Here is a 14548-nt window from a genome sequence, read left to right as displayed (position 1 = left end):
GAAGGGAAAAAGACAAGAAGATAAAAAGACAGGCCAAAGGAGACTGAGGAGGGGGCTGCTGTCTGCTCCCCGCCCTGGCAACCTCAACATTGGGCAGTCAGTGGGTGAGCCCTATGCTTATCTAGAGGGAGGAGTGGTAGCTAGGACAGGGCCAGAGAGCCGGGGGTATAACCCTGTCCTGCAAGCAGCTTCCAGATTGATAGGGAATGCCTGATGAGATCAGACAGACGAGCAGGCAGTAGAACCTATGGGGGAAGAAGAGTCTGGGCTCTGGATTCAGATGAACCTGGCCTCAAATCCTGGCTCTATCAATTTACTGCCTGTGTGAACTTGGGCAAGCTCTGAGCTGAGCTTCTAGTGCAGGTCTCAGCACTAGGTCTGGTACATATGTGATTAAGAAACCCTAAGTCAAGACCATGAGGTCCTAGGAGTTCAGAGGCAGGAGGGGAAAAAGGTTTGCCGCCATACCTCCTCTGTCTAAAGGGAAATTCTGGTTGGACGGATACGTAAAGTCTACTTACAGGGGGCCTGTTCCTATCATTTCAGTGATCAGCGTAAGTCGCCCCCTGGATTATGAACAGATACCCAATGGACTGATTTATCTGACGGTCATGGCCAAGGATGCTGGCAACCCCCCTCTGAATAGCACTGTCCCCGTCACCATCGAGGTGTTTGTAAGTAATCAGGGGCACTGGTCTGGCTCTTCCAGGGGAAGGGGTGGTGAGTGATTCCCAGAGTGTCAGGGGTCCTGCCTGAAACTCAGTGGTGTTGGACTGTGTCCCTACATCCTTGGGTGCCCCCACACTTGGGGGCTGCAGACTATCCCAGAGGGTACCCCTGGTCAAGTTCTGCCCTTGAGGCAGCAACCAAGCTACCTCCCAGCTTTGCCAGGAAGGCCCAGGGACCTGAAAGAGCCAGATTGTCCTGCCTTAGCTTCATTGAGGACCTCGGGACACCCTCTGATGGGAACAAGAGGAGGGCTCAAGCTGGGAGAAAAACACCATGGGATTCCTTCATTTATAGCTGCATTCCATAAAATGCAAGGGAATTGTTGGGAGGCCATCTCCTCTTCTCTCTCCCCATCTTTCTTTTTTACTTTTTCTGCTCCTCCGAAGATCTAAAGGGGCCTGAAACCAAACATGAATATCAAGCACACCCTAGTGCTTTCTGTGTCGGAATTTATCAGTTGCTGAATCCATCTCCACACTGGTTCATTTGCCCTGTGCTGTTCCCCCAGGGATCCTGGGGATGCAGATCTTGGCCTGATAGCAGGCCAGCAGGCCTTTCCCCCCTCCCCAGACGCCCCCACAGTGCATGCACAAGCGTGCCCTTCCATCCCGACCCATCTCATAAAGCTGCTGCCTGCAGGAGAGGGAGAAAGCACATTGATGGAAGAGTTAGTGCATTACCGGCTGCAAGAGGATTAGATCAGATTGTCAGGTTAGGAGATACACTGTGATTTGACATACACTTAGAAAAATCTCACCCAGGCCAGGCTTGCTGGGGGACCTTCCTGTCACAGCTGGCTTTGTTTCCCCATGCCTGGTTTTAGCAAGCTTTTTCCTCTCGACATGAGGCCAAGGATATGGGACCAGCTCCTGGGTGGAAAGGTCCTCGGCAAGGAACCAAACTTGCTGAATAGGATGCGGCTGGAGTGGTGGAAAATCCAGGGTGATGCCTGGTGGGGAGGCTGCGTGTGGTGGGGGGAGCAGCATGTACGGGCCGCATAGGAGGTTGAGGCTCAGCAAGGGAAGGGCAGAGAGTCTGGGGCTGCATAACTGGCACTTGAGGCTTCAGGGGGGTGACAGGGAGAAGGACAGAGGAGTTCCATGGGAAGCTTATCCTTGCCTGCCTTTAACCTGCAACCTCCCCCTTGAAACTTAGAGGGTGATGCCCAAGAACTAGCATGCATTCCCTGCCCGTCATAACCACTTCCTGGTATTCTCCACCACACAGCCCCAGTCCTGCCCACATCTCCCCAGCCTGACCTTGGTTTCCCAGTCGTGACCACAGCCCAACAATAACTTTCAACTTACCACTTTCCACTAGCCGGTATCCTGCTCTGCTCAGGCACAGGGGAGCCCACTGTGCACAGGTCTGGCAGCAGGTGCTAGAGGGACATGAAGGGGACTGAAGCCTGGAGGGAGAAGCGTGGCTGGGGAGGTGTATGGCTTTGAAACTCTTTCTGCCACCCTCTAGCTATGTGGCCTGGGGTTCTTGTTCTCTCTGAGCTTCTGTTTCTTTATCTGCAAGATAGTGATAATCAGAATCCTGCCTCGTGATGTCATCATGAGGATGGCATGAACTCTTGCGGGTGACACCTGTACCCTTGGCCACCGTGGCAGCTGCTGAGACAGTCACGTCATCGGCAGCATCCGTTTACTTGCTGTCCCTAGTGCCAATGGGAGGTCCAGAGAAGGCAGGCAGACAGGGGCTTTGGGGAAGCAGATGAGGGAGCGGATGAGAGTAGAGGAGGTTTAAGGAAATAAATTGATGTGTCCTGCACCAGCGCATGGATGGGCAGGTGGAGTTGGCCATGAGGGTATTAAAATTTCTTGAGGTCCATTCTGTGCCAGGCGCTTTCATATTACACAGTCCCATTTTACCTAAGAAGCAGCTAGGATATCCAAGGGGGTCACCAGTGTCTTCCTCACCTACCAACTAGTAAGTGGCATTTAAATTTGTTTCAAGTCCTAGTGGCTAGGATTTGAACCTGTTTCTGATTCCTGGGTTCACATTCATTCCACCCCACCCGTAGGTCTGGAACTTTGGAGATCCCTATGTGTGTATGGTAGAGAGGAGAGGAGTACTCCTCAAAGCACCCATGAATTCCCCAGGGTTCTTCTCAAAATGCAAATCCATAGTGAGTGTGTCTGAGAAGGGCCTGAAACTGCTCTTGGAACAAGCTTCCAGGCCACCTTAACACTTCTGTTCTGGGGACCATGATTTGAATAGCACAGGGCCTTGGAAAATCTGCCCTTGAGGGGATCTTGAAACCCAGGGGTTGCCCAAACCTCCGCTCCCTTCCCACTTTGTGGCTCAGTTAGGGAAGGTTCCCCCCTACCCCCCCACACACACACCCAGCCCAAGAGGCCTCTTTTTCTTTTTGCCTCGGTCCCTCAAATGGAGCCAGAGTAAGCAGGAAGACAGCTGAGGGACCGACTATCCTTTCCCCACTAGGAGCGCAAGAGTGGACTCTTCCTGACTCCAGGGAGCAGGGTTGCTGTGTGCCAGGGTGGGTAGGGCAGGGATCCACCTGGGTAAGCCAGAATACACCCTGGCTTGGAGCCACCTCAGCCCAGCACAAGGGACACTGTCCTCAAATTCCTCAAAGCTGTCTCTTGGGACCTTGCTTTCCCTCTGGGTCCACCTGTCCCCCTCCCTCTTCAGCAGCAGCAGGGTCCCGCAGCAAAGACAGATGCTTCCTCGACTGTGAGTGAGCTTCATCTCTCAAGCAGGGCTTTGTACCAAGTAGTCACTTGCGTCTGAGGAGCATGCTTGAAAAGGTCACCGCCTTTGGGTTGATTTTGCACGTGGGTAATTTTTAAGTAGCTGTCACTTCGCTAAGCTGCCTCCTCCCTCCACCAAAGGGATTTTCTCTCAGTTGAAAAAAAGAGAGAGAAAAACAACCAGCAGAGCTGAAGTAGTTGATGGCTGCACTTACTGCCCAGGCTGGGGGTGGAGAAAGACAGATCAAAGCCACAGGGCTGCAGAAGGAGGAGGGGGCGAGGGGCCAGGTGATTCCTTTTCATCCACTGCTTGTTGGTTTTTAATAAAGAAGTCAAACTCGGTTTGTAGATTTCCCATTAGGGGACAATAAGCTTTTGTAGAGGGAGCTGCTGAATTAGAACTAATAGCGAATGCAGCGCCAGGATCCAGGGAAATATCACTGCTAATAAGTTTCTGCCTCATGCTCTGTCACTGACATTCTCAGCGCTGTTCCGTGCAGCCATGCAGAAGGCTTAAATATATACGTATATGGGGCACTCGTGCCAGCGCTGAGGGCCAGCAGCTACCCAGGTGTGCTGCTAAGTGTCAGGTGACTGGGTGTCAGGTGACTGCCAGTTCTCCGAGGCTGGGGACAGGGTCAGAGCAGCAGGAGCTGCCAGACCCAGGGGACTTGGGGAGAGCAGAGGGTCCTTTTCTGGGCACCACAGTTCTGGCAGGATGTCAGGGGTGGCTGTCTCAGGGGTGGCTGTCCAGCTCTCATGCTTCCCTCTCTCTCTTGTTTGCTCAGCCAGAAGTAGTGACTCCAGCAAAAGGGACTGACTCCAGGGGCTTCTATTCAAAGAGCTCCTGACTCCATGGGGAGATGAGGCCGTGGTTCGAGCACGGGCAGTGGACCACTGTAGACTGCCTGGGCCAAGATGCATGCTGAGCCCTGAGCTCTGAGCAGGGCTTTTGCAACAAGGGGAGGATGCCATGTCAGGTGGGCTGGCCAGGCTCTGAAAGGAAGTGAACAAAGAATTCTGGTCAAGTGATTGCAGAAAGCATTTGGTGAGGATAAAAGCTTTAAGGGGAGGAAAGCCTCCCTTGATTGAAGAGGAAGGAGATGGTTCATGGAAGAGAGAGAGGGAGAGCAAGAGGAGGCAAAAGCTGTGTCCGGCCCGCTCCTGCTAGTTCAGCCCCACGGCCCGACACCATCCTCTGGCCCCTATCTGGCCTCTCACCTGGTTACTGGTGAAGGCTGAACCCGAGGAGGAATTGCTCTAAAAGTGGAGGTGGTGGACTCTGGGCTGAAATTTAACAGACAGGTGAGGGTGGGAGATGCCAAGGAGTCGTTCTTGTGTGTGTGAAGAGGGTAGAACTCAGGCTCTGGGAACCACTGACCTCACCTGCCGCTGCATGCTGCAGTATCTTCCAGGTTGGGTTGTTCCTTTCACTTTCCTTTGGGGGTGGGGGGGAGGGTCTTCCAGAATCTTCCACCATCATCTTGAAGGTCCATGTGGGTATCCCAGGTATGGGTGCTGATGAACTAAGGCTGGAAGAACTGGAGTAAGAGCTGGAGCTCAGCTGTAAGCTGGCAGAGGAGAGCCAGGAGAGCTAGGAGTTATAGGCAATTCTGAGTGCTGCCTCATTCCCCTGTCCCCAGCCCTCACTGTCCCTTCCTCACCCCTCACCTATTGCCCCAAGACCTGTCCTACCTCCTGGAATTGTAGCTCAGCCAGAGGGCATCCGGCCCTGCAGCAGCTGCGCCTCCCATGCTGTCTCTTGACAAGGTCCGGGCATTGGGGGAGACTCCCGAGAGGCGGGGAGTTCCTATGCTCCCCGAAGAGGGAAAGTTGTACTTCCCAGAAGAGGGGAGTTCTTACACTTTCCAAAGAAGATCTGTACTAGGGAGTCTCCATGGCAATGCCCAGACCTTGTCAAGAGACAGCATGGGAGGCGCAGCCTGCCACACAGCCCCTACCAGATGCATGGGCCGTGACGCCCCACCTGACTGGTTATAAAGAGGCCCGAGCTCCCCAGTGCCAGCCATGCCCAACCTCCCCTTGGCCCCTGCCTCCCCTAAGTGACTGCCTTGGATAGCTGACTAGCCCCGACTGTCTCCCTGGTTCCTGCAACCTGTCTATTTTTCTTCCAGGATGAGAATGATAACACTCCCACCTTCAGCAAGCCTGCCTACTTAGTCTCAGTGGTGGAGAACATCATGGCAGGTATGGACCTAGCAGGGGAGGCCACCTAAGATATGACCCCTGACTTTGCACACAAATTGAGGGATGCCCACAGCCCTGCTGACTGTTTCCCAAGGCAAGCAGCCCAGTGGACACACAGAGGTGCATGCGGAGTTGTGCAGTTACCTACCAGCCAACAACTATGTATGGTGTACCCACTGTATGTAAACATTCCACTGGGCACCTGGTCCCTGCTCTCCTGCAGCTAGAGTCTAACAGGAAGGGAATGATTAAAGAAGAGTGTGCAGAGTTCTGAGACTACAGTGCTGTGAACAGGTTCCAGGGACTACGACAGCCCAAGGAGTGACCTTAAAGGATGGTGTGTGTTCTTAAGTGAGGACAGAACAGCAGGGTCATCCTCAGGTTATTTCTCAGATGGCAGGACTAAACTACCATCTCCTCACCACTTCCAGGGAACTCATCTGTCCTCGAGGCAAGCCAGCAGCTTCACACCTATAGCCAGAAAGGAATGTTCTAGTGAGGAAAACTCCTATGTCAGGAATTTACTGCAGCAGCCAGAGTAGTCAGAGACAACTAGAGTCTGGGGACATCTGGAGCCAGGAATAGCTGAGTCAAGGACAACTGGAGGTAGGGGACAGCTGGACAAGCCAGGGGATAGCCTGAGTCAGGCAGATCCTCCTTGGCACTATGAATCTGCTACGAGAGGCTCTAGGTTACTCTCCTGGCATCTGGTGCCCACCATCTTACCCCCTCTCAATAAGTCACTCCCTGGAGAATGTCCCTGCTGAAGTGGCCACCTGTACCCCCACCATCACCAGGAACTCTGCCACAGATGGACCACATCATGGCACTAATCCTCTTCCATTTTGAGTGGACTTGGATAAAAGGGGTGTCAGTCCCATAAACCTGTCCTCCTGCTCCAGGCAGGACTGAGTCAGATCAGAAACCTGCAGTCACCTGAAAGGAACCAGAGTAACCTACCTTACCCAGAGCCCCCTACCTGGTCCCTTCCACCTCCAGGGACTATCAATTCATCAACACAATAGTAACCACATCTACAACTCAGAGTGACTGGGCCCAGCCTGCACACCTCCTGAGGGAGCCTCGCCAGCAATCCCCCAAGATAGGCTATAGTTAGACCCATTTTACGGAGAAAGAAGCTGAGGCTCAAACAAGTGCAGGCAGTTGGCAGAGGACCTGTGGGATTCCATCCTGGGCGTAGAGACTAGAAATTCACAAACTGAACCTCCTTACTGCCCTGCCAGAATTGGCAATTGGGTGTCAGGAGGGGACCAGAGTCCAAAGCCCCTGGAGGTGGCAGGGAGGAGGGGGCCATAGCTGCAAAACACCCTGCTCTCAGGATCTGACCGGGGAGCTGGAAAGGCTAACCCCTCAACTCAGGATTTCACAGAGATGGAAATGAAGGTGAGGGCCTTAGCTAGACATTAAAGAGAAAATAAAAACTCTTATAAATTTCCCTTGTGAGCAAGATAAAGCAAGATGGAAATTGAATACAATAAATGTAGACTAATTTAATATGGAACTTCATTTCTTTTTGACTCTAAAGTAAAAGCTGATCAGTTTGAGTGTATTTAATATGGTGGCCTGCCAGGAAGGGTTTGGGAGAAGCAGTGTTCTGTGAGGTTGAGCTTGGAGGGGCTCCAGGCACCCTTCCACGGGCCTTTTCTTGGCATAACCTGGGAACCTGGGCCCGACTCCCCCTGAGTCACCAGCAGGGCAGGCTTCCCACCTGGATCGGGACCCCCATCCTCCTCTTGGGCCTGTGCTGGTCCAGTGCCTGGTTGTGAGCCCAGAGTGAGCCACACTCCTGTGCTTGTCCCCCCAAGGAGCCACAGTGCTATTCCTGAACGCCACGGACCTGGACCGCTCCCGGGAGTATGGCCAGGAGTCCATCATCTACTCCCTGGAGGGCTCCTCCCAGTTTCGGATCAACGCCCGCTCTGGTAAGACCCCTGTCCCCTCCACCTCGTCCTCTGGCTCCATCCCCAGCCCTGGACCTGCCAGAGGCCCTGAGGCTCTTCCCTTTCACAGAAAACCCTTGGTTTTGGGGGGAGCAAACCAGCTTTGAGCACCTGGTTTTATTCCTAAAAGATTATGTGAGATTACTAATTTTATTCCTCCCCCCAAAAAATCACAATATAAATATATCTATTAAGGGATGTCTTTCAGTGGTGAAGAGTCCTGTTACATTGCCAGTGTATGCCGTTTTACAAACAGCTGACAAACATGCTACTCTCCGGAGCCAAACTGCCCCCCTCCCCCCCAGCTGCAGAGCTCATTCTTGAATCCTGGCTCCTCCTCTTAACAGAGTATGTACCTTGGTTCCTCCACCTGCAAAATGAGGGTGATCCCATCAGAGCTGTTGTGTGGATTCCATGAGTCAGTACAGGACACATACTTAGAGTAGCCCCTGGCACATAACAAGCGCTACCAGTGAGGTTATCATCATCATTCTCTGGCCTGTTTCACCCGCAGGTCCCCAGCCCCAGTCCCCTGCTCAGCCCGTATAACTCCTTTCTTCATTTCTCCATATGTCTCCCTTCAGCTTTCTCTCCTCCTTGAAGCTGGGAGATGGGGAAAGCAGGGAGGGGAGGAGACAAAAAAAGCAACGAGAAACCCCAGGCTTTTGAGCCCGAAGCTGGGAAGGAATATGAGGCCCCTGGACATACATTTGTATATTTTTTCAGATGTTACCAGGGACCTACTTTCTGCCAGGTACTGTGCCAGGGACAAGGGTTCATGGCCCTGTCCTCACAGGGTTCAAAGTCAGCTTAGTGGGCATGTAATACTCCCCACCTCCTTTTCCAAGTACCAGTTCTATATTACATAAGGGAACTGTATGTGGACACTAAAGGAAACTCAAATCTCAGTGGTTTGACACAATAGAAATTGTAACTCAGGCAGCAGCCCAGTGCCATTTCAGCAGACACCCTTCCACAGGGTGGCTCTGGACCCAGGCCCCTTCCCTTTTCCAGAGTCACTGCAGGAAAGAGCATGGAGAAGTGTGCAGGATGTTGTGGTCCAGGCCTAGAGGTGACATCTGTCACTTCCGCCCACATACTTTTGGCCAGAACCAGGCCTTGGTCACCCTGGATGCCAGGGAGGTTGGGGACGTAGTTCCTAGCCTGGCAGTCACTTTCCCACACTCTGGGAAGGAGAGGAATGTCTCTGCCAGAGAGGGTCAGCGGCCTGGTGGGGCATTAGATTTCCCAGTTATCCATGCCACCCTGGCCGAAGTCTGCCTCCAGTCTCTCTTTCATCCTCCTTCCTGGAAGCTGGTGGGGGGCAGTTGGCTGGTGCCTCCCCAAGCCCCTCGTTCCACCTCTGACAAAATGGGGGCCTTCCTCCCTGCACTCTGGAGCTTCTGCCCTCAATGAGCCCACATTTCCAGGGGGCTCAATCATATTGTTAACTCATTAGCCAAGTGCTCCATGCTCCTCCAAGTGCTCCACCCGGCATCTTCCATTCACCCTCTTCCCCACTGTGAAGCAGGTGCTCTCCATCTTCCAGATAAGGACACCAAGGCACAGGAGAGGCTAAGTCACTAGACAAAAGATTTGCAGAGCCTGAACTTCTACCTCCAGAGCCTGAGCTTTCAACACTGCTTTATATAAAGCCCTGCTGGAGCCACATGCCTCCACCCAGATACCGTGGCGGGCACACTGACCTTTCAGTTCCCCAGTCAGGAACCCCGTCTCCACCCTGGGGCCTTTAATAATGACCCAGACATTTTCTTGCTGCCTTAGCATGGTTTCTTCAGCTCCAAAGGTGGAAGTGTTTTCCTCCGAGCTCCTCGGTCAAATTAGCCAGGGCTGCTCACAAAGGTGGCCTTAATTGGATCTAATTTCCCAGACAGGAGGAGCCATCTATCATGCCGACAAGTTCATGTTTAAAACTTTTTAGAGATTAATTTCTTCCTCGCCCTGCCAATTAATTGACACCACCCCAGCAAGGAGTGGGCAGACCTTTGCCAGACTTTCAGACCCAGCCTTCGCACCTTCACTGCCCTTCACCCCCACCCCAAATTCCTTTCTCAACCCTACACAGACCAGAGGACAGGCCAGGCATCGGGGAGGGAAATGTCAGGGCAGAAGAGGCTCTGGGTAACATCTGGCCCAGCTCCCTTATTTTATGGTAGAGTATACCAAGCACAGAGAATTTAAGTAACTTGCCCGGGGCCACACAGCTCAGGCTAAAAAGGATTCTAGTACACAGTCCCTGCCCTTCAAGAGCTCTAGCTCTCCATTGGGAGGAAATGAGCATTTCAAAGTTCAAAGAAATTAACTCTCCAAAGACCAAGCATCTGGAAAGGGCCATCATCAGAGTTCAGGTCTGGCGGGCTCTTTCCCAAGGTGCATGCCAGAGCTTAGATGGCCGTTGCTGAGGTGTAGGGAGGCCGTGATCCGAGCTGACACCTGCTTACGAGAGCCAGGTGTCTGTATGTCTTCCCAAGTCCAGGGCCATCAAGTTGGTGGCTTGAAACAGGCCCTGTAGGAGCATTGACACTGTGGCAATGACGAATGCCTTTTTCTCCCTCTGGGGGAGCCAGTGGTCAGTTCGCCCCACACCGCTGCAGGTGACTTCCATAGCTCAGTGACACCAGAATGAAAAGAAAAGCCAAAACAGACTGACAGCAATTGTGACCTAATTGAAATGCTTATCTTTAATAGAATAATTTGTTTATACACTAAAAAAAATTATACACTAAAAAAAAAAGTCAAGAATAAAACTGAAAACTAACCCTTGAGACCTGACTATAGGACCCAGGCTACTAGAAGGGGGAGTGGTGGGGAGCCGAGAGAACAAAGTGGGGCGGGGTGCACAGTGGACCAGGGTGAAGGATTGTGCGTGGTTTGGTGCAGGGTGCAGTGTGGTAACAGCACCTGAAGGGGGACCCTGTACTGCTAATACACAAACCGCAATGTAAACCAATATTACCTCCATTAAAAAAAATTAGGGCGATGTAATTGTTAGTCACAAGATAATTAAATTGTTTTATAGCTCTTCTCAACACACTATAGGTTCAACTGTCCAGTAATGAGTCACAAGTTAGGACATGTGACTTGGTCTTTCTGTGGCTACATGAATAAAAGTACAAAGCACTATTCCATAGTTTCCATGATGTTAACTAAATGAATCCCACAACACTCTAAGTGGGGCTTCTTGTTTGACCAATGGAGGAAAGCGAGGCACAGAGCCTTTCAGTAACTGGATCCCAGTAAAATGATGTCCCAGGTCTAAATGAGAGAGCCTCTGTCATCGGGCTTGAGGTCAGCTCACCCTTGTAACTCCAAAACCAGTCCGGATTACTTCTCACTGGTGTAAGATGGTATCAGATTTCCCACACCCAAAATACCGCCTCATAATGTGGCTACATTGCCCAGCTCTGGGGTTCTGGTTCTTAAGGTAAGGGTGCAATCCCTTTTTCCCTCCATGAGCACCCCCTCACCGCCACCACCTCCAGCCCCCAGCACACAGTTTCATCTCGCCAGTCTCTTTCATACTCTTGCTCTCTTCTTTCCTTTCCTCTCCCTCCCCTTCATTTCTCTCGCTCCCCCTCCACTGATTTCTCCCTGGCCCACCCAAACCCTCTCTCCTGCAGGTGAAATTACCACCACCTCCCTTCTTGACCGCGAGACCAAATCCGAATACATCCTCATCGTCCGGGCAGTGGATGGGGGTGTGGGCCACAACCAGAAGACTGGCATTGCCACTGTGAGTGTCCCCCTTGGCACACCCACTACTCCCCACTTGCTGATTGGGCTTTCATTCCCCAGCTCATCTGTAGGTTGTATCTCTTATGGCCCTGGACACTTGTATCCTGAGTCAGTGTGAGGCATTGTGGGGATGAGGTGAGGGTGGCAGCTACCAACAGCCAAGGATACCCTTGGCACCACTGTAGTTGTGGGCAGAAAGATATTCCCACTCGGGACATCGGAGGTCACCCAGAAAGAGCAAAGATTTTCTCTCTTGCCCTCAAAAGACCAGCTGGGTAAGTGGCAGATAATATGGACATCATAGCTCCTCACTGCCTGGCACCTGCCAAGAAACAGGAACAGGTATACCTGTCTGTGGCACAGAGCAGGAAGCAGGGCCCTGGAGGATCCCTGGAGACTTTCTATCCCTTCACCCCAACCCTTCTTCTAGTGTTGAGAAATGAGGCCTATATTTCCCTACCACGATCAAGTAGGACCCAGGAAGGCTCAGATCCTCCATCTTGTTACCCCCATGAGGTGCCTCGGAGAGTAGGAAGCCAGAGGAAAGACATTTGAGAGTGCTGGCTGAGCCTTTGACTACAGAAGAGACTGGAAGGTGAGACTCTCCCTCTATGGGAGAGCAAGCAGGAAGAGGGGCTGACAGGTCACTCCAGCTACCTCCTCTCCTTGATTTTCATTTGCTTTCTTTGGCCCTTCCTTCCTCAGGCTCCCTCTCCTGACCTCTCTCAGTGGCTCACACCTGAGCTGCTGCTCCTACCCTTGCCCGACCAGGGAATTGGTATCACTTGACCAGGGACTTGACAAAAAAATCCCCAGTGTCCTATTCAGTCATGAGAGGCCCCTGCTAATAGGATTTAGAGCCCCATAAATAATTTACCTGGGTGGCAGGTGAGCAGAGAAATTGCTTGGCTTATAGCTGAAAATGACTGAGAAGCTCAAGGGATGTTACCAGACCTCACACCTCTGTACCTCCCCCATCCTGTCAACTATCTTCAGCCATTCTAGGAATGGGGTGGGAGAAGTCCCAGGTCACAGGAAGGATTTCAGGGGTCATTTCTTCTGATCCTTTCATTTGACTTCTCCCTGTCCTTGAAAGCCCAGACCTGCCCTGAGACCCCCAAAGTGGGTGTGACTGGGGGAATTCACACCAAGATGCCCCCAGGCAGCTGAGTATCCACTTTGGGGCCCTGCTTGCACAGTTCAGCTAAGCACATCCCCCAGCACCCCTTGTGGCTTCACAGGTGAACATCACTCTCCTGGACATCAATGACAACCACCCCACCTGGAAGGACGCGCCCTACTACATCAATCTGGTGGAGATGACCCCTCCAGACTCTGACGTGACCACGGTAAGTGGTGCTGGAACAGCCGAACCACTGGACTGCCCTTCTGTGGGGTGTCTGCCATTCCCATGTGAGCCAGCTGTTGGAGCAGGGTTCAGAAGCTCTCTTAAGAGCAAAAGGCCCTCCCCCCAGTTCTCAGGGAACTTGGGCTTCAGGCTTTGCCAATGGGCACAGGCAGCCAAGGGAGTTGGGACTGGTTTAGTCTGGTAGTCCCAGGACTCTGACTTCCCCTTCAAGAGAATCCCCTCTCCTGACAAGGCTCAGATCCCCTCCTCAAATTCCACAAGCTTCAGCTGGACTCCCAGCTCCTTCCCTTCCCTGCTTCTCTCACTGCAGTCATCGCCTGGGTCAGCACCCCACAGGCTGGCCCCAAGGGGTTGAAGTTCTGGCGTGGAATGTGTCTGGTTTGCACAAGCCCCTGTGGGCACTGCGTGCATCCATGTGGAAGTGCTGCTTGTAGGGATATGACTAGGGGTGAAGAGAGGAGGCTTGACTAAAACCTTGGTGTGTCCAGAATGGAAACCAGCATCTTGAGGGAGCCAGAAAACCAGGGCTGAGCACCTGCCTTGATATACTCTGGGATTCATGGCCATGAGCCATTCTTCTCCCCTCCTCTTTGGCCCCATTTGGCCTCATTTAGAGTCATTTCCCCAAATGTCCAGCCCCACAGCCACCCAACCAACCCTGTGATGGACATGAGCCTGACAGCCCTAGGCAACCCCTTTTATTGAATGTCTGGGATGAGCCACGCGCTGTTCTGTTCTCATGGATTCTCTTTCATTTTTGTCATAATCTCACATGGCAGGTGGATTGTGCTCCCATTGTATTTGGAAGAAACTGAGTCATAGAGTCTAAGGCCTCAGAGCTAGTAAGAGGCAGGGCCAGGACTTGAAAGCACCTGGTCAAACCCTATTACTCTGCTGACTCAGGGGTATCCTGACAGGTGGCCCAGGTACTGAGAACTGTGTGGGTTGGGAAAAGGGATGTCACTTCTACATCGGGCTTCCCAGGAAGGCTGCCCCACCCTGAGCCCCAGCATCCTTGGACTGATACCTCCCCACCCCCCAGACCTCAAGAGCCACACCCAGTAGTGACATCTACCAGGGTCTAGGGGCAGAGGATGCCGACCTAGAAGGACAGGGGAGGGTGTTCTGTTCTCCTTTCCATGTGTTCAATGTCTAAATGGTTCTCAACTGGTAGGTGGGACCCCTCCAGAGATTCCAGTGGGGGCAGGGCATCTGCAACCTGTGGGGTTTTTTTTTTTTAATCTTCCAGTGTTTTTTGTCCATCAATTATGCAACTATGTGACTTGGGGAGCACAACTTTACACCTTCATATGAGCACATGCTTCACTCACCTCCTTCAAAGCCCCAGTGCTCATATTCAACCACTTTCTCTCACTATCCTTCCCTCCCTCCCCCAATCCACTCTAATAACCGTTATATTTCTCATAGTGTCTAAGAATTTGTTGTTGTATTCTACCAGTTTGTTCTCTTTGGTTATTTATATTCCACAAATGAGTGAAACCATCTGGTAACTATCTTTCATTTTCTGGCTTATTTCACTTAACCACCTCAAGATCCAACCATTTTGTCCCAAAAGGTACTACTTCATCATTTTTAATACCTGAGTAGTATTCCACTGAGTATATATTCCAGTTTCTTTACCTACTCATCTAACCATGGGTACTTAAGTTGGTTCGATGACTTGGCAATTATGAATAATGCTGCTGTGAACATAGGTGTATATAAATCTTTTCATGTTAGTGTTTTCATATTCTATCAAGTGGTTTTGCTGGATCACTTTTTTTTTTTTTCTCTTTAGGACTCTC

General features: G+C 51.9%; 1 protein-coding gene across 1 annotated transcript in view; it reads left to right on the top strand.

The window, feature by feature from the left end:
* Positions 1 to 14548, top strand: part of LOC311178703 (cadherin-23) — a gene marked incomplete at both ends in the record, with an annotated part of 86423 nt that overhangs the window by 29288 nt on the left and 42587 nt on the right. The window contains 5 exons of the mRNA XM_084245443.1: positions 547 to 674; positions 5585 to 5657; positions 7484 to 7600; positions 11260 to 11372; positions 12616 to 12723. Coding sequence (XP_084101569.1) covers positions 547 to 674; positions 5585 to 5657; positions 7484 to 7600; positions 11260 to 11372; positions 12616 to 12723 — 539 coding nt within the window. The remainder of the gene's footprint in view (positions 1 to 546; positions 675 to 5584; positions 5658 to 7483; positions 7601 to 11259; positions 11373 to 12615; positions 12724 to 14548) is intronic.

The sequence above is a fragment of the Talpa europaea genome, assembly GCF_964194135.1.
Source record: "Talpa europaea genome assembly, chromosome: 10".
Classification (NCBI taxonomy): Eukaryota; Metazoa; Chordata; class Mammalia; order Eulipotyphla; family Talpidae; genus Talpa; species Talpa europaea.
Note: the sequence above shows the minus strand (reverse complement) of the source record. Positions and strands in the feature narration are given on the sequence as shown.